The following is a 25,357-nucleotide window of genomic DNA, read 5'->3' as shown; positions in this document are numbered from 1 at the left end:
TGGCTCAGAGACCCGCAGTGTAGGAGGTTTTCGGCTCAGAGACCCGCACAGTGTAGGGGGTTAGTGGCTCAGAGACCCGCACAGTGTAGGGGGTTAGTGGCTCAGAGACCTGCACAGGTGTAGGGGGTTAGCGGCTCAGAGACCCGCACAGTGTAGGGGGTTAGTGGCTCAGAGACCCGCACAGTGTAGGGGGTTAGTGGCTCAGAGACCTGCACAGGTGTAGGGGGTTAGCGGCTCAGAGACCCGCACAGTGTAGGGGGTTAGTGGCTCAGAGACCCGCACAGTGTAGGGGGTTAGCGGCTCAGAGACCCGCACAGTGTAGGGGGTTAGCGGCTCAGAGACCTGCACAGGTGTAGGGGGTTAGCGGCTCAGAGACCCGCACAGTGTAGGGGGTTAGCGGCTCAGAGACCCGCACAGTGTAGGGGGTTAGCGGCTCAGAGACCTGCACAGTGTAGGGGGTTAGCGGCTCAGAGACTGGCTCAGCTCAGCCCCAGGTGAGACCCGAAGTATAGGAGGTTTTCGGCTCAGAGACCCGCACAGTGTAGGGGGTTAGTGGCTCAGAGACCCGCACAGTGTAGGGGGTAAGTGGCTCAGAGACCTGCACAGTGTAGGGGGTTAGTGGCTCAGAGACCCGCACAGTGTAGGGGGTTAGCGGCTCAGAGACCTGCACAGTGTAGGGGGTTAGAGGCTCAGAGACCCGCACAGTGTAGGGGGTTAGAGGCTCAGAGACCCGCACAGTGTAGGGGGTTAGCGGCTCAGAGACCCGCACAGTGTAGGGGGTTAGCGGCTCAGAGACCCGCACAGTGTAGGGGGTTAGCGGCTCAGAGACCCGCACAGTGTAGGGGGTTAGTGGCTCAGAGACTGGCTCAGCTCAGTCCCAGATGAGCCCGTGACCCCCCCATATGCAATAGAAATATATTTATATGTACGATTTGTAAAGTATAAAACAAAAAAAATAGAATAGATTTCATAACAACAAAATGTTCACAGCAATTGACCGATTGTATGAGAAGGTATTTAAAAAACAAACAGTATGCGGTCTCATCCACACTAATGCTGCATCCTTGAAAAGTAACAGCTCTCTATGGAGGGCTTCTCATGGTGGCTTTTCTGATTGCTTACAAAAAATGTCCCAATATGTTAGTCATTTAAACATGTTCAATCCTAAAGTTTAAAAGTTTAGGACATTAAACAAAATGTGCCCCCCCCCCCTCCCCCCAATAGCACAGTCACTCCTCGAGCAGGACATGCAGAGACGAGCTCAACACCATCTCTAAAATTATTTTACAGTAAAAAACCCAAGAACTGCAGTCATGTTAGTTAAGGGTTACAACTGTGAATGAAGGCACAGCCAAAACATTTGTCTCCTTGATTTCTATTTCAATAAGTTTTACTGCATGCCAATGTGCAATGGAGATCTCAAACTAACCCTCTGTGTGTCTCTCTCTGTCTGTCTTACAGAAGCCAGTTTCACAGTGAAGCAGTGCTGGAGAGCCTGACACAGCCCCCAGCACAGGTGAGTCAGTGTGCGGAAAACAAGACCGAGGAAATGCAGAATATAAACATGGGGGAAATCTAGTAACTGCAGGCTTAACATGCAACATGTGAAGTTTTATAAAGGGTGAAAGTAACTAAGACTGTGTGTGTGTGTGTGTGTGTGTGTGTGTGTGTGTGTGTGTGTGTGTGTGTGTGTGTGTGTGTGTGTGTGTGTGTGTGTGTATATGTGTATCACGGAGTACATAAATGAGTGATTCAGTGTTTTTGTGCATTACTGTGTGTGCGTGTGAATGTGTGTCTCTGTGTGTCTATATGTGTGTGTGTGTCTGTGTGTGTGTGTCTCGGTATGTTTGTGTGCGTGTCTGTGTCTATGTGTGTGTGTGTCTATGTGTGTGTCTCTGTGTGCATGTTTGTGTGTGTGTGTGTGAGTGCGTGTGTCTCTGTGCGTGAGTGTGTGTGTGTGTGTGCGTGTGTCTCTGTATGTATGTTTGTGTGTGAGTGCATGTCTGTGTGTGTGTGTGTGTCTATGTGCGTGTCTATGTCTCTGTATGAGTGTGTGTGTGCGCGTCTGTTTGTGTGTGTGTGTCTGTGTCTCTGTGTGTCTGTGAGTGTGTGCGTCTGTCTGTGTGTGTGAGTGTGTGTGTGCACTAATGCCTGTGTCTCTGTTTCAGTCTCTGTCCCCAGTGTGCAGTGTACGTCCCTGTGACTCACCCCTGGGGTCCCCTCTATCGGGGGACGAGGCTCACAAACTGGACAGACAGCAGGTGAGTGCCGAGTCTTCACTTCACTTCACACAGCCAGGAATCCGGGGCATCCCATCTGACGAGCTTCTCCTTTTAACCCTTCAGATATTCCAGCAGGTGAAGACTAACAGAGAGGGCAGACTGGGAGGTGAGGCACAGTCTGAGAACCGTCACCAGGAGGGTCTGCTGCTTCTTATCATTCTTATCATTGGGAACAGTAGTAGTCGTGTTTTCACAGTCCATAAACCCCTCCTTGTGATCAGAAATGCAGAAGTACACCAGTTTCCAAGACTAGAATAAAGAAAATCTATGTTTTGTTTTCTCAGTCTGTTACTTTTTTTATTTTATTTTTAGATTGGAGAAAATAATTTTTTATATATGCCCTCTCTCCCTCATCTCCCTCTTTACCTTTTTCTTATTCCCACACTCTGTATCCCCCTATCTTCTCTCTCGTGCTCCCCCAGTGTCTTGCAGCGCCCCCTGCTGGTGGCCTCTGTGTTTATCTCTGTTTGTTCTTTTTGCAGTCAGAGCTGGCCGGTGTAAAAGGATGAAGATGGCCGATGATGAGCAGGTGCAACTTTCTGACATATATTTTTTTAATTGGTTTTCCTATGCATGGGACTTTAATAGACAGCAATCTAGACCACTTTTAATATACATAAAAATGCTACAGTACATAATATAATACATACCATCTGCATTTAGAGAAAGTGACAGCACTGCAGTGTATGTTTCAGTTAAATAGCTGCAACAGTGACACCTGGTGGCTGCCTGGTGGACAGCAGATAAGCTGTAAAACTTGGTTATAACTGCTTCTCTGTACAACATGGATCTACTGTCTGGTGAGTGTAGGTCTTGGTATATATATAGTAAATATGGACTGGACAGGAGAGCTATAGTGGAAAATGATTGACCCAAGGGAAGACTATAGTTACCGACGGGGCTATAATGCCCGAAGCCTCAGGTAACAATAGTCTTCCCGAGGGGCATTTAATTTTCCACTATGGCTGAGTCTGCTGTACATATTTAATATATGAATCAGTCAAAAAAATAAGCGAGGCAAGGTTGGATAATAAATACGACTTTATATATGTTGTTTAAAGATAGCTGATACAGCATAAGTAAATAAATAAATAAAACATTTTTTGAAGTCCACATACAGTAGTTATAAAAGTTCTTCTGGCGTCCAGCTCTCCGTGCGTCTTGCTGACTGCTGCATAGTCCAGTTCATATCCCAGCTGTTATATTTGTTTACATCGTCGAATGTAAACAGTGACAGTGACATTTTAATCACCATTTTAGTGTTTGGAGCATCTTTCTTTTGTAGTTTTTTTTTTTTTTTTTTTTTATAATTCATTTTCTGTAAATCACAGAATTGTTCTCAGCCATTTCGTCTTGTTGTGAGTGCGGGGAGAAGGGCGTTCCTTTGAAAAGGGGCGGGACTGACAGTGATGTAAACCAATCACATGACAGATGGAGACTATTGCCCAGTGGTGTAATCTGTTTTTGCGCTGATGATGAGGTTTTAACCAATCACAGGCCAGGATTTCCAGCCACTGATTCACATATATATATATATATATATATATATATATATATATATAACAACGACATCATCATCAGTCTACCTAACTATTTCTACCATGCTATCTGAAGAAGGCAGAAGCCTAAACGCTGTAGCTGGTTATTAAAATAGTGAGTTTTCGGCTTATCAATTGCTTTTCTTCTTCATGAAGTATTTCTAGTCACTGATGTGGATCCTGATTTTTGAATTCTCTGTACTCTCACTTATAAGTGTGGGTGCTGTGCTGACGGGCTCCCCTCTTGGTGTGTGTGTGTGTCAGTGTGGGTGCTGTGCTGACGGGCTCCCCTCTTGGTGTGTGTGTGTGTCAGTGTGGGTGCTGTGCTGACGGGCTCCCCTCTTGGTGTGTGTGTGTGTCAGTGTGGGTGCTGTGCTGACAGGCTCCCCTCTTGGTGGGTGTGTGTGTGTGTGTCAGTGTGGGTGCTGTGCTGATGGGCTCCCCTCTTGGTGTGTGTGTGTGTGTGTGTGTGTCAGTGTGGGTGCTGTGCTGACGGGCTCCCCTCTTGGTGTGTGTGTGTGTGTCAGTGTGGGTGCTGTGCTGATGGGCTCCCCTCTTGGTGTGTGTGTGTGTGTCAGTGTGGGTGCTGTGCTGACGGGCTCCCCTCTTGGTGTGTGTGTGTGTCAGTGTGGGTGCTGTGCTGACGGGCTCCCCTCTTGGTGTGTGTGTGTGTCAGTGTGGGTGCTGTGCTGACGGGCTCCCCTCTTGGTGTGTGTGTGTGTCAGTGTGGGTGCTGTGCTGACAGGCTCCCCTCTTGGTGGGTGTGTGTGTGTGTGTCAGTGTGGGTGCTGTGCTGATGGGCTCCCCTCTTGGTGTGTGTGTGTGTGTGTGTGTGTCAGTGTGGGTGCTGTGCTGACGGGCTCCCCTCTTGGTGTGTGTGTGTGTGTCAGTGTGGGTGCTGTGCTGATGGGCTCCCCTCTTGGTGTGTGTGTGTGTGTCAGTGTGGGTGCTGTGCTGACGGGCTCCCCTCTTGGTGTGTGTGTGTGTCAGTGTGGGTGCTGTGCTGACGGGCTCCCCTCTTGGTGTGTGTGTGTGTCAGTGTGGGTGCTGTGCTGACGGGCTCCCCTCTTGGTGTGTGTGTGTGTCAGTGTGGGTGCTGTGCTGACGGGCTCCCCTCTTGGTGTGTGTGTGTGTCAGTGTGGGTGCTGTGCTGACAGGCTCCCCTCTTGGTGGGTGTGTGTGTGTGTGTCAGTGTGGGTGCTGTGCTGATGGGCTCCCCTCTTGGTGTGTGTGTGTGTGTGTGTGTGTGTCAGTGTGGGTGCTGTGCTGACGGGCTCCCCTCTTGGTGTGTGTGTGTGTGTCAGTGTGGGTGCTGTGCTGATGGGCTCCCCTCTTGGTGTGTGTGTGTGTGTCAGTGTGGGTGCTGTGCTGACGGGCTCCCCTCTTGGTGTGTGTGTGTGTGTCAGTGTGGGTGCTGTGCTGATGGGCTCCCCTCTTGGTGTGTGTGTGTGTGTGTCAGTGTGGGTGCTGTGCTGATGGGCTCCCCTCTTGGTGTGTGTGTGTGTGTCAGTGTGGGTGCTGTGCTGATGGGCTCCCCTCTTGGTGTGTGTGTGTGTGTGTCAGTGTGGGTGCTGTGCTGATGGGCTCCCCTCTTGGTGTGTGTGTCAGTGTCAGTGTGGGTGCTGTGCTGACAGGCTCCCCTCTTGGTGTGTGTGTGTGTGTGTGTGTGTCAGTGTGGGTGCTGTGCTGATGGGCTCCCCTCTTGGTGTGTGTGTGTGTGTCAGTGTGGGTGCTGTACTGACAGGCTCTCCTCTTGGTGTGTGTGTGTGTCAGTGTGGGTGCTGTGCTGATGGGCTCCCCTCTTGGTGGGTGTGTGTGTGTGTGTGTCAGTGTGGGTGCTGTGCTGATGGGCTCCCCTCTTGGTGTGTGTCAGTGTCAGTGTCAGTGTGGGTGCTGTGCTGATGGACTCCCCTCTTGGTGTGTGTGTGTGTCAGTGTGGGTGCTGTGCTGACGGGCTCCCCTCTTGGTGTGTGTGTGTGTGTCAGTGTGAGTGCTGTGCTGACGGGCTCCCCTCTTGGTGTGTGTGTCAGCGTCAGTGTGGGTGCTGTGCTGATGGGCTCCCCTCTTGTTTCTTTGTGCAGTTGGAGAGCCTCTCTCTGAAGGGGGTGAGGCTGCCAGAGTCTGAGGGGGACAGTCTGGAGGATTTGGAGTACCGCAGCCCAGCTCAGAGCAGCGCACACACACTGCTGGACAGCAAAGGTACTGCAGAGCATTGAAGTGTGCAGCACCAGAACGCACCGGGCAAGCACAGGCAATTGAAGGCAATGTTTGCCATTGAATGTATTAGGTTTCTATTAGTATTTCTATGGAAGACATTGAAAAAGACTTGTAGTCTATTTTTTAGTATTTGGGTAAGTATTTCTAAGATTCAAATTCAGGTTTAGTTTGGGTTTGTGGGGGAGGGTCTGTGCTTCTCCGGTTTCAGCATATCTTGATCCTGTTATATAGAATTGTTAGAATTCTTAAATAAAAAAATAATAATGACTAGAAGAATGGCTGCAGGAGAGAGAGAAGTCCATGTTAGAAATCATGTTAAAAGAAAAGAACACAGTCCAGAGTTAATTCCCTTTATTCATGTATCTATGTCTGTAGTTGGTAGTGTACGAGCGGGATGTTCTGCGCTAGCTTCGTGATCTCAGTGCTCCCTCCCTATCTCTAGGCTGCAGAGTGGGGACCCCGCCCAGTCCTGACAGTGAGCTGGAGATTGACTCGGACCCTGACGACTCCTCACACCTCACTCACACGCAGTATCCTTTCACACAAGCAACCAGGACACTTTACTACCAGGACCGTCTAAACAAATTGCTTTACAGTGCACAGGGAACGATCAACTACTAGGGAATTCTATTACTTTCCCTTCAAATGTTTTTTTCCTTCTTTTAAGCAGCTTGTATATAATATGTACTACAGCAGCCTGCTTTTTATTACAGGGTTTGAAACTACTTCCATCTGTATCGAATTACACATCAGTCATTTGGAACTTTTACAAAAAGACATTTTGATTTGTGTACCTGATGTTAATGAGGTCATTCCTGGTCATTTGGTTAGTTAGTGAGCCTGATTACACTCATGTTTCAGTGATCCAATGACATTATTGCTTTCTGTAACCATGGACACTGTAGAAACCCAATCAAAGACAGGGTCCAGTCCTGGGATGCGGAGCCCAGCACACTACAGGAAGAAGGCTTAGCGAATGAGGGGACAGGGTAAGTGAACCAATTGGAGAGGGTCGATCACTCAGAGAGCTTTTATTGAAATGAAATGTGTATTTTATTAAAATATTTTATTTAAATTTCAGTTGGTATTTTATTCAAATCTTTTATTTAAATTTCAATTGGTATTTTATTCAAATCTTAGTGAAATTTCAATTGGTATTTTATTCAAATCTTAGTGAAATTTCAATTGGTACTTTATTCAAATCTTAGTGAAATTGCAATTGGTATTTTGTTAATTATTTGGTCCCAAGAGAATAACCATTGAAGCGCACCATCTTGTTTACAAGAGGGTCCTGGGAGAGAGTCTCTCACACGAGACATCACAAAACATGGGCAATACATTTACATTGAAATATTACACACACAGTCCGTTTGAAATAATTCAGGGACGTGCTTGTGAATTTGTGTTTGTTGTGTTTGTTCTGTACGTCCTGGTGTAAGAGACTCACACTGTCCAGTCCAGCCTGCATGTTGTGTTTGTTCTGTACGTCCTGGTGTAAGAGACTCACACACTGTCCAGTCCAGTCTGCATGTTGTGTTTGTTCTGTACGTCCTGGTGTAAGAGACTCACATACTGTCCAGTCCAGTCTGCATGTTGTGTTTGTTCTGTACGTCCTGGTGTAAGAGACTCACACACTGTCCAGTCCAGCCTGCATGTTGTGTTTGTTCTGTACGTCCTGGTGTAAGAGACTCACACACTGTCCAGTCCAGCCTGCATGTTGTGTTTGTTCTGTACGTCCTGGTGTAAGAGACTCGCACACTGTCCAGTCCAGTCTGCATGTTGTGTTTGTTCTGTAGGTCCTGGTGTAAGAGACTCACATACTGTCCAGTCCAGTCTGCATGTTGTGTTTGTTCTGTACGTCCTGGTGTAAGAGACTCACACACTGTCCAGTCCAGCCTGCATGTTGTGTTTGTTCTGTACGTCCTGGTGTAAGAGACTCACACACTGTCCAGTCCAGTCTGCATGTTGTGTTTGTTCTGTACGTCCTGGTGTAAGAGACTCACATACTGTCCAGTCCAGTCTGCATGTTGTGTTTGTTCTGTACGTCCTGGTGTAAGAGACTCACACACTGTCCAGTCCAGCCTGCATGTTGTGTTTGTTCTGTACGTCCTGGTGTAAGAGACTCACACTGTCCAGTCCAGCCTGCATGTTGTATTTGTTCTGTACGTCCTGGTGTAAGAGACTCATAAGAACATAAGAACATAAGAACATAAGAAAGTTTACAAACGAGAGGAGGCCATTCAGCCCATCTTGCTCGTTTGGTTGTTAGTAGCTTATTGATCCCAGAATCTCATCAAGCAGCTTCTTGAAGGATCCCAGGGTGTCAGCTTCAACAACATTACTGGGGAGTTGGTTCCAGACCCTCACAATTCTCTGTGTAAAAAAAGTGCCTCCTATTTTCTGTTCTGAATGCCCCTTTATCTAATCTCCATTTATGACCCCTGGTCCTTTTTTCTTTTTTCAAGTCAAAGTCCCCCGGGTTGACATTGTCGATACCTTTTAGGATTTTGAATGTTTGAATCAGATCGCCGCGTAGTCTTCTTTGTTCAAGACTGAATAGATTCAATTATTTTAGCCTGTCTGCATACGACATGCCTTTTAAACCCGGGATAATTCTGGTTGCTCTTCTTTGCACTCCTTCTAGAGCAGCAATATCCTTTTTGTAACGAGGTGACCAGAACTGAACACAATATTCTAGGTGAGGTCTTACTAATGCATTGTAGAGTTTTAACATTACTTCCCTTGATTTAAATTCAACACTTCTCACAATATATCCAAGCATCTTGTTAGCCTTTTTTATAGCTTCCCCACATTGTCTAGATGAAGACATTTCTGAGTCAACATAAACTCCTAGGTCTTTTTCATAGTTCCCTTCTTCAATTTCACTATCTCCCATATGATATTTATAATGCACATTTTTATTGCCCGCATGCAATACTTTACACTTTTCTCTATTAAATTTCATTTGCCATGTGTCTGCCCAATTTTGAATGCTGTCTAGATCATTTTGAATGACCTTTGCTGCTTCAACAGTGTCTGCCACTCCTCCTATTTTTGTGTCGTCTGCAAATTTAACGAGTTTGCTTACTATATCAGAGTCTAAATCATTAATGTAGATTAGGAATAGCAGAGGACCTAATACTGATCCCTGTGGTACACCACTGGTTACCTCACTCCATTTCGAGGTTTCTCCTCTAATGAGTACTTTCTGTTTTCTACATGTTAACCACTCCCTAATCCATGTGCATGCATTTCCTTGAATCCCTACTGCGTTCAGTTTGAGAATTAATCTTTTATGCGGGACTTTGTCAAAAGCTTTCTGGAAATCTAAATAGACCATGTCGTATGCTTTGCAGTTGTCCATTTTCAATGTTGCATCCTCAAAAAAGTCAAGTAGGTTAGTTAGACATGATCTCCCTTTCCTAAAACCATGCTGGCTGTCTCCCAGGATATTGTTACCATATAGGTAATTTTCCATTTTGGATCTTATTATAGTTTCCATAAGTTTACATATAATAGAAGTCAGGCTTATTGGTCTGTAGTTACCTGGTTCGGTTTTGTCTCCCTTTTTGTGGATTGGTATTACATTTGCTATTTTCCAGTCTGTTGGTACAACCCCTGTGTCAAGAGACTGTTGCATGATCTTGGTTAGCGGTTTGTAAATAACTTCTTTCATTTCTTTGAGTACTATTGGGAGGATCTCATCCGGCCCAGGGGATTTGTTTATTTTAAGAGCTCCTAGGCCCTTTAACACTTCTGCCTCTGTTATGCTAAAGTTATTTAAAATTGGATAGGAACAGGTCGACATGTGGGGCATGTTGTCCGTGTCCTCCTTTGTAAAAACCTGTGAAAAGTAATCATTTAATATATTTGCTATTTTTTTTTCTTCATCTATGATTTTGCCATTTGTGTCTCTTAGACATTTAACCTCCTCTTTGAATGTTCTCTTGCTGTTATAATATTGGAAAAACATTTTGGAATTGGTTTTAGCCCCCTTGGCAATATTGATTTCTATCTCTCTCTTGGCCTTTCTAACTTCCTTTTTGACTTGTGTTTGCAGTTCCAAGTACTCTTTCTGTGTGCTTTGTTTTTGGTCCCTTTTAAACGCTCTGTAAAGTGCCTTTTTTCGCTGAATATTTTTTTTAATTGATCTATTAAACCATTTTGGCCATTTTGTTTTAGATTTAGATTTGTCTACTTTTGGGATGTAATTGTTTTGTGCCTCTAGTACTACATTTTTAAAAAACAGCCACCCTTTTTCTGTGGATGTTTTCTCTATTTTACTCCAATCTACTTCTGTTAGTCTCTGTTTCATACCTTCGTAGTTTGCTTTTCTAAAATTGTAAACCTTAGCTTTAGTCATTACTTTTGGGGTTTTAAAAAATATTTCAAATGAGACCATGTTATGGTCTGAGTTTGCCAATGGCTCTCTGACCTCTGTTTTAGTTATTCTGTCTTCATTATTTGAAAAGACTAAGTCAAGGCATGCCTCCCCTCTAGTCAGTGCCTTGACAAATTGCGTTAGGAAGCAGTCATTTGTCATTTCCACCATTTCAATTTCGTCCGTCATGCTCCCCACCGGGTTCTCCCATTTTATACGGGGGAAGTTGAAATCCCCCATTAGTATGGCTTCTCCTTTGCTACACGCATTTCGAATGTCATTGTATAACAGATTATTTTGCTCAGCGTCTGAATTTGGCGGTCTATAGCATGCTCCTATTATTATGCCCTTTGAATTTGTGTCCATTATTCTGACCCATATTGATTCTGCATTGTTTTCTTTGTCCTGATTTAACACCTGGGCTTCAAGGCTATTTTTTATGTATAGCGCTACCCCTCCGCCTCTTCTGTCCTGCCTGTCTTTCCTATACAGTGTGTACCCACTAATATTATATTCGTCTCCATCACTCTCTGACAACCAAGTTTCTGTAACACCTATCACATTGTAGTTACTTGTTAGTGCAGTAGCTTCAAGTTCTAACATTTTGTTTCTGAGACTTCTAGCATTAAGATAAATACATTTAATAGTTGTCTTACCTGAGTTGTTGCCCTTGTTTTGATGTAGTCTCCCTTCTGTTTTTTTGTTTTCTCCCCCCTTCCTTTCTAGTTTAAATGCTTCTGTACCGCCTGAAGGATCCTTTCTCCGAGTAGATTGGTTCCCTTTCTGTTTAAGTGCAGTCCGTCCCACCTTTATAGATAGTCCTTGTTGTAGAATGTGCTCCAATGTTCAAGAAAGTTGAAGCCTTCCTGTGTACACCACGATTTCAGCCATGCATTTTGATTTTGTATTTCCAGCTGTCCATATGGTCCTTTGCAAGGCGCCGGCAGTATCCCTGAAAATACCACAGTTTTGGTCTTGTCTTTTAATTTCCTTCCTAGCTCTCTGAATTTGTTTTGCAGGGATCTTGGCCTGTCTCTTCCAATGTTGTTTGTACCAATGTGGACGACTACTACCGGGTTGTCTCCTGTTCGTTCTAGGAGCCTGTCCACATTCTCAGTGATGTGCTTGACTGAGGCTCCTGGAAGGCAGCACACTGTTGTAGTAAGGGGGTCCAAACTGCAAACTGAACTTGCTGTGTTTCTCAGTATGGAGTCCCCAACAATCATGACCTCCCTTCTTTTTGCTGCCTGGTCAGCACTGTTTATAGGGTCCTGGGTGTTGTTTCTTTCATTCTCGTGATGTTGGTTTTGGTCATCTAAATGTTGAAGTGGCTCAAATGTGTTGACTGTCTGGATTTCTGGTGGTTGTGTTTGACGAAGTTTCTTTTTTTCCCTGCTTCTGCCTATCTGAACCCAGCTGTTTCGACTCTCTTCCATCTCCCTGTTGGCTTTCAGTCTGCTAGGGGTGCAGACTTCCATGAATTGTGGGTGTGTCAGCTCCTCAAGCTCCTGTTGCTGTCTCATTTCCTCCAGCTCCTTTTCTAGCAGGCTTAATCGCTGAAGCAAGTCCTGGATGGTGCGGCACTTTACACAAACTTGGTTGAGCTCTGTTGGGTTTTCTCGGATTTCCCACATCATGCAGTTGTCACAGATTACTGGCTTGAAGACCATTTTTTATTTTTTTTTTTTTTGTTTAGTTTAGCTTCTGCAGCTGTCAACCTGCTTTCAACTGCTTCTAACTGCGTTGTACTTGTCCACTCGTACTTCTCTCACGATGTCGCTGGGAAGTCTGCCTGCCTTTTGTTTGTTTGTGTTTGTTTGTGTTTGTGCTGCGTGCTCCGCTCCTCCCCCGTGTCCCAGAACGCCGCGGGATTTGAATCAGCTGCTCCGAGTTTCAGCTGATCAGAAAAATACACGCAGCTGCAAGGCTTTAAGCTGCAATGACTCACACACTGTCCAGTCCAGCCTGCATGTTGTGTTTGTTCTGTACGTCCTGGTGTAAGAGACTCACACACTGTCCAGTCCAGTCTGCATGTTGTGTTTGTTCTGTACGTCCTGGTGTAAGAGACTCACACACTGTCCAGTCCAGTCTGCATGTTGTGTTTGTTCTGTACGTCCTGGTGTAAGAGACTCACACACTGTCCAGTCCAGTCTGCATGTTGTGGTTGTTCTGTACGTCCTGGTGTAAGAGACTCACACTGTCCAGTCCAGTCTGCATGTTTAGCTGAAAAACAACGGTGTCCATAATGCATTGACTGTCTACTGAGACGAGATTTAAGGCCAAATCTGGTGTTTATTGGCTGCGAGTGGTTTATGTTTCATGTAATTTTATAGAATGTATTGGAAAAGGGTCTGGGAGCCAAGGGGCTTCCAGCATGTGGACTCGTCAGGCAGCCAGCCATGTTCATATAAAATATATAGAATATAAAATAAACAGCCCTGCAACTCCTCACCCTGCCCTGGAACTGTGAGACTTACACAAGTGCCCTCATTGAAACCTACAGCAGCAGCTACACTTGTAACAGCACTGACAGCGTGGATCACACACTCACAATGTCAATGACAGAACCTACAGCAGCAGCTACACTTGTAACAGCACTGACAGCGTGGATCTCACACTCTCACAAGTGTAGCTGCTGCTGTAGGTTCTGTCATTGACATTGTGAGTGTGAGATCCACGCTGTCAGTGCTGTTACAAGTGTAGCTGCTGCTGTAGGTTCTGTCATTGACATTGTAACAGCACTGACAGCGTGGATCTCACACTCACAATGTCAATGACAGAACCTACAGCAGCAGCTACACTTGTAACAGCACTGACAGCGTGGATCTCACACTCACAATGACAGAACCTACAGCAGCAGCTACACTTGTAACAGCACTGACAGCGTGGATCTCACACTCACAATGTCAATAACAAAGCATTCAGAACGTTTAAACCACAACAGGTTCTCTATAAACAAATTAAATAAATCTGTTAATATCAGCTTGTTTATTTAGATTTCAAGATTCTATAATAAAATTATGTTGGGTGGCTCCCTCTAATCAAGTTGAGAGAGTACCGATGTCCCAGGAAATAAGTTGATCTGGAAATAAGTTGATCAAGTTCTAGAATTTAAAGGGGAGGTTCCATTGTTTCTAATGTAAACGAGCCTAGGCTAGGAAATAAGTAGATCGGATATATTAATGAACAATAAATAATTTAAAATTAATTTTGTGAGTATAATTTATATCAATTAGTAGACTGGATTTATTCGGCAGTATGCTGCTAGATAAGATGATGTGAATATCGCTTTAGATCCGATATATTAGCCTAACTAAAATGCATAATTTACAATGACTTTTGTATGTATAATTTACATTAACATGTAGATCGGATATATTCGACAGTATTATGCTAGATAAGGGAATGTGAATATCGCTGTAATATATATTGGCAGCAAATAATTTCAAATGAATTGTATGATTGTACATTTCTGATTGTGTATTTCTGTTTGTGTAACAAACGTTAACTAGCAAAATGTGTTACGTATTAATGTTATTTTGCATTTCTGGAGGTGTTTTTGTTTTGTCCTGGTGTAAGAGACTCACACACTGTCCAGTCCAGCTTGCATGTTGTGTTTGTTCTGTACGTCCTGGTGTAAGAGACTCGCACACTGTCCAGTCTGCTCGGCATGTTGTGTTTGTTCTGTACGTCCTGGTGTAAGAGACTCACACACTGTCCAGTCCAGCCTGCATGTTGTGTTTGTTCTGTACGTCCTGGTGTAAGAGACAAACACACTGTCCAATCTGCTCGGCGTGTTGTGTTTGTTCTGTACGTCCTGGTGTAAGAGACTCACACACTGTCCAGTCCAGCCTGCATGTTGTGTTTGTTCTGTATGTCCTGGTGTAAGAGACTCACACTGTCCAGTCCAGTCTGCATGTTCTAAGCGGGTTGGGGGAGGTGGGGACAGTTATCAAGCTGTGTACGGAAGGCTTGTATTTCGAATGCACACAGCGAGGGCTAATAAACTAGGGAAAAATAATCAAAAGTTATGAACAAACTGTATTGTAAGACAGCCCTTATAAAAATTTACTGTCATATTTCTGCAGTTTTCCCATACATTCACTATAGCTTACCCTGTTTTGCCATGTTTATTAATATGCTGTACCATACATCGCTATTCTTTACCGTGCTTTGTTACACTTTGCTGTGCTTTTACTGTGGGACACTTTTGGAGACCCCACAGTAGGCTAGGGGATGGGGGGATGTGGGGGATGGGGGGATGGCACCAGCAGGATTATTATGAAGTTAAGTGTAAGTGATTGTTGTTTTAACCCCGCTGCTGTGTGTGTGTGTGATGTTTCAGCAGTGCCAGGGAGAGTGCGGAGTCCCTCAGGGCTCAGATCAGCGCCCTCACCCGAAGACTGCAGCAGAGGGAGCTGTACCACTGCCACGTCTGTCTGGTGAGCTCCCGGAAAAATAACTCTTTCAATACATTGCTTCAGTGCTTGGCTAGAATGTGTGTTTGTAAGTGTTGGGTGGCTCCTTCTAATCGAGTTGGGAGTGTATTTCATTGTCAGGCACTCTGCTGTGTCTATCATACAAAAAGTGCAAGAGAATGAAATACCGGTGTCGTAGGAAATAAGTTGATCTCGCAAGAGCAGTAAGGCAAAAGTAGACAAAAGTAAGGCGGGGCTCCAGTTTGATTAAAGGGGAGGTTCACTGCATGGCTTTTTATTTTTATATGGCTTTTTATTTTTATTTACTAGACTGTGTATGTTGGTGCGTGTTCGTGCCACTGTCTTTTCGTATGAACTTTAAAATGTGTGATCGACGGCTGTTTCTGTGGTAAACTGTTTTAAACTTCTGTCTTTTTATGCTTTTATAACATCAGTATCAGTCTGATGTAGTTTATGTGTGATCACGGAGATTTATTTATATATTAAATGATTTTACATGTCAAAATGTTGTCAATCTTTATTCAAAATTAAAATGTTTCAGTAATAGACATGCTGCATCCATCATATTAGCAGGGCAAGTCGTATTTTATTCAAGACAACAGACATATATAATGAGGAAGAGAGATACCTTATATATGTGTATATCTACATGATTTTAAATCGTGATAATTCACTTTAATTCAATATACTGTATCTCTTTCTCGTTATATGTCTTATTGGTTGTTGTACTACAGGGATTTACCATTTTAAAATGATGCGGATATATAGTATCCTGCATATACTGTATGATCTCTCTCACAACACAAAATCATGGTTGGTATTGAACTACAGGTATTTACCACGGTTTAGCAAAGACGTTAACTCTTTAGTTTTTAATTAATTAATGTATTGTTTCGTCCCAAACTTGTAATTGAAATACATGCACTATGATAACCAGTCTCCTGTTTGTTTTCTGTCCTAATTATACAAAGTACTGTATGTAAAAATAAATGAAAGAACAAATATAAAATAATAATACTGTATAAGCAACGTTTTTCAAGTACATCGTGTGATTGATGTGCTCCGTGGCCTAGTTAGTAATCGCAGCATGGAGCTTCATTTTTTCCATGATTGAAACTCATGCTTTAACTTTTGGTCAATCGCTCGCATACCTGCTATCCATACTGTAGTGCTTCCCAAAACAAAAACACCTCCAGAAATGCAAAATAACATCAATACGCAACATGTTTAGCTAGTTAACATTTGTTACACAAACAGAAATACACAATCAGAAATGTACAATCATACAATTCATTTGAAATGATTTGCTGCTAATATATATTACAGCGATATTCACATTCCCTTATCTAGCGTAATACTGTCGAATATATCCGATCTACATGTTAATGTAAATTATACGTACAAAAGTCATTTTAAATTATGCATTTTTGTTAGGCTAATATATCGGATCTAAAGCAATATTCACATCATCTTATCTAGCAGCATACTGCCGAATAAATCAGATCTACTAATTGATATAAATTATACTTACAAAATTAATTTAAAATTATTTATTGTTCATTAATATATCCGATCTACTTATTTCCTAGCCTAGGCTCGTTTACATTAGAAACAATGGAACCTCCCCTTTTTAAATTCTAGAACTTGATCAACTTATTTCACGATCAACTTATTTCCTGGGACATCGGTACTCTCTCAACTTGATTAGAGGGAGCCACCCAACATAATTTAATTATAGAATCTTGAAATCTAAATAAACAAGCTGATATTAACAGATTTATTTAATTTGTTTATAGAGAACCTGTTGTGGTTTAAACGTTCTGAATGCTTTGTCATTGACATTGTGAGTGTGTGATCCACGCTGTCAGTGCTGTTACAAGTGGAGCTGCTGCTGTAGGTTCTGTCATTGACATTGTGAGTGTGAGATCCACGCTGTCAGTGCTGTTACAGGTGTAGCTGCTGCTGTAGGTTCTGTCATTGACATTGTGAGTGTGAGATCCACGCTGTCAGTGCTGTTACAAGTGTAGCTGCTGCTGTAGGTTCTGACATTGTGAGTGTGTGATCCACGCTGTCAGTGCTGTTACAAGTGTAGCTGCTGCTGTAGGTTCTGTCATTGACATTGTGAGTGTGTGATCCACACTGTCAGTGCTGTTACAGGTGTAGCTGCTGCTGTAGGTTCCAATGAGGGCACTTGTGTAAGTCTCACAGTTCCAGGGCAGGGTGAGGAGTTGCAGGGCTGTTTATTTTATATTCTAAACACCAGATTTGGCCTTAAATCTTGTCTCAGTAGACAGTCAATGCGTTATGGACACCGTCGTTTTTCAGCTAAATGCGTCAAGGAAGGGTTGGTTTGTTGCCTGTGCTGGTCTCTGTGCTGTGTTTGATGTTGGGTTCTGAGTTGTGCTGGTCTCTCTGTGCTGTGTTTGATGTTGGGTTCTGAGTTGTGCTGGTCTCTCTGTGCTGTGTCTGGAGTCTGTGTGATGTTGGGTTCTGAGTTGTGCTGGTCTCTCTGTGCTGTGTTTGATGTTGGGTTCTGAGTTGTGCTGGTCTCTCTGTGCTCTGTCTGGAGCCTGTGTTTGATGTTGGGTTCTGAGTTGTGCTGGTCTCTGTGCTGTGTTTGATGTTGGGTTCTGAGTTGTGCTGGTCTCTCTGTGCTGTGTTTGATGTTGGGTTCTGAGTTGTGCTGGTCTCTCTGTGCTGTGTCTGGAGCCTGTGTTTGATGTTGGGTTCTGAGTTGTGCTGGTCTCTCTGTGCTGTGTCTGGAGCCTGTGTTTGATGTTGGGTTCTGAGTTGTGCTGGTCTCTGTGCTGTGTTTGATGTTGGGTTCTGAGTTGTGCTGGTCTCTGTGCTGTGTTTGATGTTGGGTTCTGAGTTGTGCTGGTCTCTCTGTGCTGTGTTTGATGTTGGGTTCTGAGTTGTGCTGGTCTCTCTGTGCTGTGTCTGGAGCCTGTGTTTGATGTTGGGTTCTGAGTTGTGCTGGTCTCTGTGCTGTGTTTGATGTTGGGTTCTGAGTTGTGCTGGTCTCTGTGCTGTGTTTGATGTTGGGTTCTGAGTTGTGCTGGTCTCTCTGTGCTGTGTTTGATGTTGGGTTCTGAGTTGTGCTGGTCTCTCTGTGCTCTGTCTGGAGCCTGTGTTTGATGTTGGGTTCTGAGTTGTGCTGGTCTCTGTGCTGTGTTTGATGTTGGGTTCTGAGTTGTGCTGGTCTCTGTGCTGTGTTTGATGTTGGGTTCTGAGTTGTGCTGATCTCTCTGTGCTGTGTTTGATGTTGGGTTCTGAGTTGTGCTGGTCTCTCTGTGCTGTGTTTGATGTTGGGTTCTGAGTTGTGCTGGTCTCTGTGCTGTGTTTGATGTCGGGTTCTGAGTTGTGCTGGTCTCTCTGTGCTGTGTCTGGAGCCTGTGTTTGATGTTTGGTTCTGAGTTGTGCTGGTCTCTGTGCTGTGTTTGATGTTGGGTTCTGAGTTGTGCTGGTCTCTGTGCTGTGTTTGATGTTGGGTTCTGAGTTGTGCTGATCTCTCTGTGCTGTGTTTGATGTTGGGTTCTGAGTTGTGCTGGTCTCTCTGTGCTGTGTTTGATGTTGGGTTCTGAGTTGTGCTGGTCTCTGTGCTGTGTTTGATGTCGGGTTCTGAGTTGTGCTGGTCTCTCTGTGCTGTGTCTGGAGCCTGTGTTTGATGTTGGGTTCTGAGTTGTGCTGGTCTCTGTGCTGTGTTTGATGTTGGGTTCTGAGTTGTGCTGGTCTCTCTGTGCTGTGTCTGGAGCCTGTGTGTGATGTTGGGTTCTGAATTGTGCTGGTCTCTGTGCTGTGTGTGATGTTGGGTTCTGAGTTGAGCTGGTCTCTGTGCTGTGTTTGATGTTGGGTTCTGAGTTGTGCTGGTCTCTCTGTGCTGTGTCTGGAGCCTGTGTGTGATGTTGGGTTCTGAATTGTGCTGGTCTCTGTGCTGTGTTTGATGTTGGGTTCTGAGTTGTGCTGGTCTCTGTGCTGTGTGTGATGTTGGGTTCTGAGTTGTGCTGGTCTCTGTGCTGTGTTTGATGTTGGGTTCTGAGTTGTGCTGGTCTCTCTGTGCTGTGTTTGATGTTGGGTTCTGAGTTGTGCTGGTCTCTGTGCTGTGTTTGATGTTGGGTTCTGAGTTGTGCTGGTCTCTGTGCTGTGTTTGATGTTGGGTTCTGAGTTGTGCTGGTCTCTGTGCTGTGTTTGATGTTGGGTTCTGAGTTGTGCTGGTCTCTGTGCTGTGTTTGATGTTGGGTTCTGAGTTGTGCTGGTCTCTGTGCTGTGTTTGATGTTGGGTTCTGAGTTGTGCTGGTCTCTCTGTGCTGTGTCTGGAGCCTGTGTTTGATGTTGGGTTCTGAGTTGTGCTGGTCTCTCTGTGCTGTGTTTGATGTTGGGTTCTGAGTTGAGCTGGTCTCTGTGCTGTGTTTGATGTTGGGTTCTGAGTTGTGCTGGTCTCTCTGTGCTGTGTTTGATGTTGGGTTCTGAGTTGTGCTGGTCTCTCTGTGCTGTGTCTGGAGCCTGTGTTTGATGTTGGGTTCTGAGTTGTGCTGGTCTCTGTGCTGTGTTTGATGTTGGGTTCTGAGTTGTGCTGGTCTCTGTGCTGTGTTTGATGTTGGGTTCTGAGTTGAGCTGGTCTCTGTGCTGTGTTTGATGTTGGGTTCTGAGTTGTGCTGGTCTCTGTGCTGTGTTTGATGTTGGGTTCTGAGTTGTGCTGGTCTCTGTGCTGTGTTTGATGTTGGGTTCTGAGTTGTGCTGGTCTCTCTGTGCTGTGTCTGGAGCCTGTGTTTGATGTTGGGTTCTGAGTTGTGCTGGTCTCTCTGTGCTGTGTCTGGAGCCTGTGTTTGATGTTGGGTTCTGAGTTGTGCTGGTCTCTCTGTGCTGTGTCTGTAGCCTGTGTTTGATGTTTGGTTCTGAGTTGTGCTGGTCTCTCTGTGCTGTGTTTGATGTTGGGTTCTGAGTTGTGCTGGTCTCTCTGTGCTGTGTCTGGAGCCTGTGTTTGATGTTGGGTTCTGAGTTGTGCTGGTCTCTGTGCTGTGTTTGATGTTGGGTTCTGAGTTGTGCTGGTCTCTGTGCTGTGTTTGATGTTGGGTTCTGAGTTGTGCTGGTCTCTCTGTGCTCTGTCTGGAGCCTGTGTGATGTTGGGTTCTGAGTTGTGCTGGTCTCTCTGTGCTGTGTTTGATGTTGGGTTCTGAGTTGTGCTGGTCTCTCTGTGCTCTGTCTGGAGCCTGTGTTTGATGTTGGGTTCTGAGTTGTGCTGGTCTCTCTGTGCTGTGTCTGTAGCCTGTGTTTGATGTTTGGTTCTGAGTTGTGCTGGTCTCTCTGTGCTGTGTTTGATGTTGGGTTCTGAGTTGTGCTGGTCTCTCTGTGCTGTGTCTGGAGCCTGTGTTTGATGTTGGGTTCTGAGTTGTGCTGGTCTCTGTGCTGTGTTTGATGTTGGGTTCTGAGTTGTGCTGGTCTCTGTGCTGTGTTTGATGTTGGGTTCTGAGTTGTGCTGGTCTCTCTGTGCTGTGTCTGGAGCCTGTGTTTGATGTTGGGTTCTGAGTTGTGCTGGTCTCTCTGTGCTGTGTCTGGAGCCTGTGTTTGATGTTGGGTTCTGAGTTGTGCTGGTCTCTCTGTGCTGTGTCTGTAGCCTGTGTTTGATGTTGGGTTCTGAGTTGTGCTGGTCTCTGTGCTGTGTGTGATGTTGGGTTCTGAGTTGTGCTGGTCTCTGTGCTGTGTTTGATGTTGGGTTCTGAGTTGTGCTGGTCTCTCTGTGCTGTGTTTGATGTTGGGTTCTGAGTTGTGCTGGTCTCTCTGTGCTGTGTCTGGAGCCTGTGTGTGATGTTGGGTTCTGAGTTGTGCTGGTCTCTGTGCTGTGTTTGATGTTGGGTTCTGAGTTGTGCTGGTCTCTCTGTGCTGTGTCTGGAGCCTGTGTTTGATGTTGGGTTCTGAATTGTGCTGGTCTCTTTGTTCTCTGGTAGGGCTCTTACTCTGTCCCTGTGGCTTCTATACAGTGCTGGCACATCCACTGCGAAGACTGCTGGCTCAGATCACTCGTGAGTACATTACCATAATAACAATGACTGTAATAATATACTGTATAATATCTATCTATCTGTATGTATAGATATGTGATACAGCCATCTGAAATTCTTTGTAATAGACCCCTCTCTCTCAATTCATATGCAGTGTTGTTATTATTATTTTTTATTATTAGTTTATTTAGCAGACGCCTTTATCCAAGGCGACTTACAGAGACTAGGGTGTGTGAACTATGCATCAACTGCAGAGTCACTTACAACTACGTCTCACCCGAAAGACGGAGCACAAGGAGGTTAAGTGACTTGCTCAGGGTCACACAATGAGTCAGTGGCTGAGGTGGGATTTGAACCGGGGACCTCCTGGTTCCATGCCCTTTTCTTTAACCACTGGACCACACAGCCTCTGAATTGTTACCATTCATTACAGATTCTGTGTAGTGGAGGTCTGTCCTGAAGTACTGAACCCCACCTATTCCCCTCTGTATTCTTGTGTCTACAGAGTGCAAGACCCCTTTCCTTGTGTTCGCTAATTCTCTGTTTTAACTGTCGTGATGTTTTTTTCTATGTAAGCAAGTCCACATGGCATTTTGTCATGTAGATTACATTACATGTTGTACAAGTGATAAAACCCTTCACTTCAAACTTTTTTCCTGTGGAAGGGTGACATTAGTTTCTTGTGCTGCACTACATTGAGCACAACAATAACATTAGCTATTTATGTTAGATAAAGGTGTAAGAACATGTATATGTCTTATTTTAGAAAAAAGCAAGTGAACTAACATCTCGTAAATGTGTGCCTCTCAACACAAAACAAGGTGGTTTAGAGAAGGCTGAACCCAAACGCTGGTCACTAGATATGCCAATGTTTTAAAATTGTTTAAAATAAGAATACAACAATCTCTCTTGATGCCTTTATTACTATGTGAATAATGTTTTCATTCGAAGTTTGTGAAGAAGGGTCTGTTCTTGTATGAAGTGTTCTCAATGAGTTCCATAATTACCTGGCAGAAAGTGGTTGTGATTGCAACTCTTATTCAACGCCTCTCTGCTTCTCCCCCTCTCCTCTCTCTCCCTCTCCCTCTCTAATCCTCCAGGGTTTGAAGAAGCTATGCCCGCAGTGCAGCACCATCACCTCTCCAGCTGACCTACGCAGGGTCTACCTGTGACCTGCCCTGAGGCGTCCCTGACTGGGGATCCCAAGGTTTCAATGGAGCAGCGCTGCGAGGCGCCGGCGTGCTGAATCGGAACAGCACAGAGAAAATTAAACGAAACTTTAAACACCAGATATATGTATTACAATAAAAACAATAGAAAACTCTTGTTTTTACGTTTTTACTATTCTGATTTTTACAATTCATTTTGTGCTTGTTTGTTTGTTTGTTTGTTTGTTTTTTAATAAAATAAAATGTAAAATACGGCTCCAGGTTTTCATTACATTTCCACTTTCAATGTACACACCTGAAGAGGCTTCAGAGGTCCTGAAAGCTGGTGCTTACATCTCATAATGAATGTGATAAACAGCAACACATCTGCTTCACTTAGCTGCAACTAGCAACACGGCTGATTCAGTAGCATGCTATACCTTTACCTGGGGACCTGGAGTTAAAATCCAGCTAAAGTGACTTGGAGGGATGGAGGGAGGTGGTCTTTGCTGATGGAGGGATGGAGGGAGGTGGTCTTTGCTGTTGGAGGGATGGAGGGAGGTGGTCTTTGCTGTTGGAGGGATGGAGGGAGGTGGTCTTTGCTGATGGAGGGAGGTGGTCTTTGCTGTTGGAGGGATGGAGGGAGGTGGTCTTTGCTGATGGAGGAAGGTGGTCTTTGCTGATGGAGGGATAGCGGGGGGTGGTCTTTGCTGTTGGAGGGGTGGGGAGGTGATCTTTGCTGATGGCGGGAGGTGGTCTTTGCTGTTGGAGGGAGGTGATCTTTGCTGTTGAAGGGCTGGAGGGAGGTGATCTTTGCTGTTGGAGGGCTGGAGGGAGGTGGTCTTTGCTGGTGGAGGGAGGTGGGCTTTGCTGTTGGAGGGGTGAAGGTAGGTGACCTTTGCTGATGGAGGGATGGCGGGAGGTGGTCTTTGCTGGTGGAGGGATGGAGGGAGGTGATCTTTGCTGTTGGAGGGGTGGAGGGAGGTGGTCTTTGCTTGTGTCCTTGGATGTTACCTTGTCCAGGTAGTTCCAGTCACACTTCACGTGTGGTGTTACTCTGGTACAGTTGGTTCCATATGTGTGCTCAGTTGGGCCTGACGTCCTTCACATGTGTCTTTCCCATAGCCTGTCTCAAGGCTAGTGAACTAGCCCACTGTACCAACCTGGTCTTTAGGAGAGACTGCTTGACATTGCCTATAAGGTTTATTCTGTGAAAATTGAAGTGATAAAGAAACAACCAACCTGAATTTGAACCCAGTCAGTTCAGGGTGACAGGCATGCAAGGTTAGCAAACTAGACCACTGCTCTGCCTCGGCTCTACAGGAGTGTTCATTACCTGTAAGGTTCATTCTTTCAAACTGAAAGCATACATCTTCTTTTTATGGGCTCGAACCCAGTCAGTCAAGAAAAACAGGTATACAAGGCTAGTGAACTAGACCAGGGGTTTTCAACCTTTTTTTAAAATTGTTCCCCTTCTGTCAGGAGGTTTTAGCTAAAGTACCCTTTATAATTTTCACTCAGTGAATGGTACCACAGTTGCAATAAAAGGCAGAATAATCTGGTTAACACATTTCTTTTTTCTCCTGTTTAATATAGAATTTTACACAACAGTCTGGGACTGACAAATTGCTGAGATAGAAAACCAAGCAGTAGGCTTCATTCTTAAAACGTGGATGCAAATAATTAAAAGGTAGTATTTAGGAATCTTTCGCTTTCTATTGGGAAAAGTCATTACAAATAATACAAAATAGTCTGCACTGTAAATGTTTATCACATTACTATTTCCCACCTCAGCATAATTGTGTGGCGTTTAAAATGTTTACAGTATCAAAAACATTAACCTCAAGATAAAACTATAATTAATTACTAACTAAAAATGATCCAAAGGGACTCTGTATAACTTTGTTGCTTTGCACTTTCTGACTTTTTTGTTTTCTATTGCAAGTAAGAAATGTATTTAACACCGAACACATATTCAACCAGCCGCTACTGCTGTTAATAAAATGCAGCTGCGGTAATAAACAAAAAACGTAAAAGTATGAGTATTGTGATGACTCTTTATGTTTACCAGATCATTTACACTTCTAAAAAACGCAGAAACACTGTGCGTCACTGATAGGACAAACTGAAAACAGCAGCACAGAGCGCTCTCCAGGCACAAGCGCCAGACGCCTGGATTTGAAAGATTCTGTGTGTTTTTTTTCATTAGCGGTTAACTTTGAGCTGCTAAACAAAGCTTAAATAAGTATACATTGTGGTTTAGAGAATATATAATACCATCAAATACATTCAAGATCATTATTTTCTCTTACTTTCATTTTTATTTGTGCATTTCTGAGTCGTCCTGCGTACCCCCTATGACCCTTAGAAGACCTGGTTGAAAACCCCTGAACTGACCACTGCTCCATCTTAGTCAATTCTTTGAAACTGAAGGAATCAAAACCATACCCAGCCAGGTGTTGAACCCAGTCAGTTAAGGGTGACCGCTATGCAAAGCAAAAGAACTAGACCTCTGGTTAATACTAGTAGCACAAGCAGGATTTTAAACAGTCGACCTCCAAAGTTACTTTGAAACTGTAGAAATAAAGAAATACACTGAATATAATTAACCCCCAAATCTGGATTTTAATTCCAGGGCTCCACATGAATGTGTCTGCATGGACAGAGAAGCAGACCACTGCTCAGCCTCAGTTCCTTGCTAAGGCACTGTTTAACATTGCCTACAAAGTTAATGCTTTGAAGATGAAGAAATAAATATACCGAATGTAATTCTTAACAACCAGACCCAGGTTTCAACCCATTGCTCTACATGAATTTAAGCAAACCAATTATTTAAATCAATTCTGCTGTATGTTAAACAAGATCCTTTGCAGCACATTAACACTGCAAGGCGCTGTACAGTGCATAAGCACATCATAAACTCCAAATACAGCTTGTTCCAAGAATAAATGATGAAGGCTGCACCACACAGCCCCCCCCCCCCCTCTGGCTGCTAAGTGTAATAGTGTCTATAAGGCGATCGCTCCTGTGGGTGAGCAGTGAGGCTCCAGTGTAGGAATGTCATTGCCAGGGTCGTGTGTCGACAGCTGACCGAGAGCCTCCAGGACAAGTGACATTATGATCTTCGACTAGTTATTGGATTCAATCACTCCTCTCACTGCTGGCATGCAACGCCACAGCTGTGCAATATGAAGAAACGAAAAGGGCAGCTTGAGCTAGTCTTATGTACAATGTTAGAGTGCTAGACTGTCACAAGGAGCCAGGTGGTGCATGGGGCTAATTCAGTAGCTTTGTGTGCCTCTACCCCCTGGAAGTCTGTGTTCAAACCCAGCTCACAGTCACAGTACAAGTGA

General features: G+C 44.4%; 1 protein-coding gene across 3 annotated transcripts in view; it reads left to right on the top strand.

Annotated features, from left to right (window-relative positions):
* The window catches only part of LOC117965634 (E3 ubiquitin-protein ligase Rnf220-like), a 126,700-nt gene extending 104,476 nt beyond the window's left edge, over nucleotides 1–22,224 (top strand). For 2 of the 3 annotated variants that reach the window (XM_059007253.1, XM_059007252.1), the window contains 10 exons: nucleotides 1,462–1,516; nucleotides 2,169–2,261; nucleotides 2,346–2,388; nucleotides 2,765–2,811; nucleotides 5,902–6,019; nucleotides 6,480–6,567; nucleotides 6,943–7,026; nucleotides 14,764–14,860; nucleotides 20,803–20,877; nucleotides 21,957–22,224. In XM_059007253.1, coding sequence (XP_058863236.1) covers nucleotides 1,462–1,516; nucleotides 2,169–2,261; nucleotides 2,346–2,388; nucleotides 2,765–2,811; nucleotides 5,902–6,019; nucleotides 6,480–6,567; nucleotides 6,943–7,026; nucleotides 14,764–14,860; nucleotides 20,803–20,877; nucleotides 21,957–22,028 — 772 coding nt within the window. In that variant the 3' untranslated portion in view covers nucleotides 22,029–22,224. The remainder of the gene's footprint in view (nucleotides 1–1,461; nucleotides 1,517–2,168; nucleotides 2,262–2,345; nucleotides 2,389–2,764; nucleotides 2,812–5,901; nucleotides 6,020–6,479; nucleotides 6,568–6,942; nucleotides 7,027–14,763; nucleotides 14,861–20,802; nucleotides 20,878–21,956) is intronic. The other variant, XM_059007254.1, reaches the window with a different exon arrangement.
* Nucleotides 22,225–25,357: the final 3,133 nt, after the last annotated feature.

Source organism: Acipenser ruthenus, chromosome 34 (genome assembly GCF_902713425.1).
Source record: "Acipenser ruthenus chromosome 34, fAciRut3.2 maternal haplotype, whole genome shotgun sequence".
NCBI lineage: Eukaryota > Metazoa > Chordata > Actinopteri > Acipenseriformes > Acipenseridae > Acipenser > Acipenser ruthenus.
The sequence above is the reverse complement of the archived record's forward strand: the minus strand, read 5'-3'. Positions and strand labels throughout refer to the sequence as shown.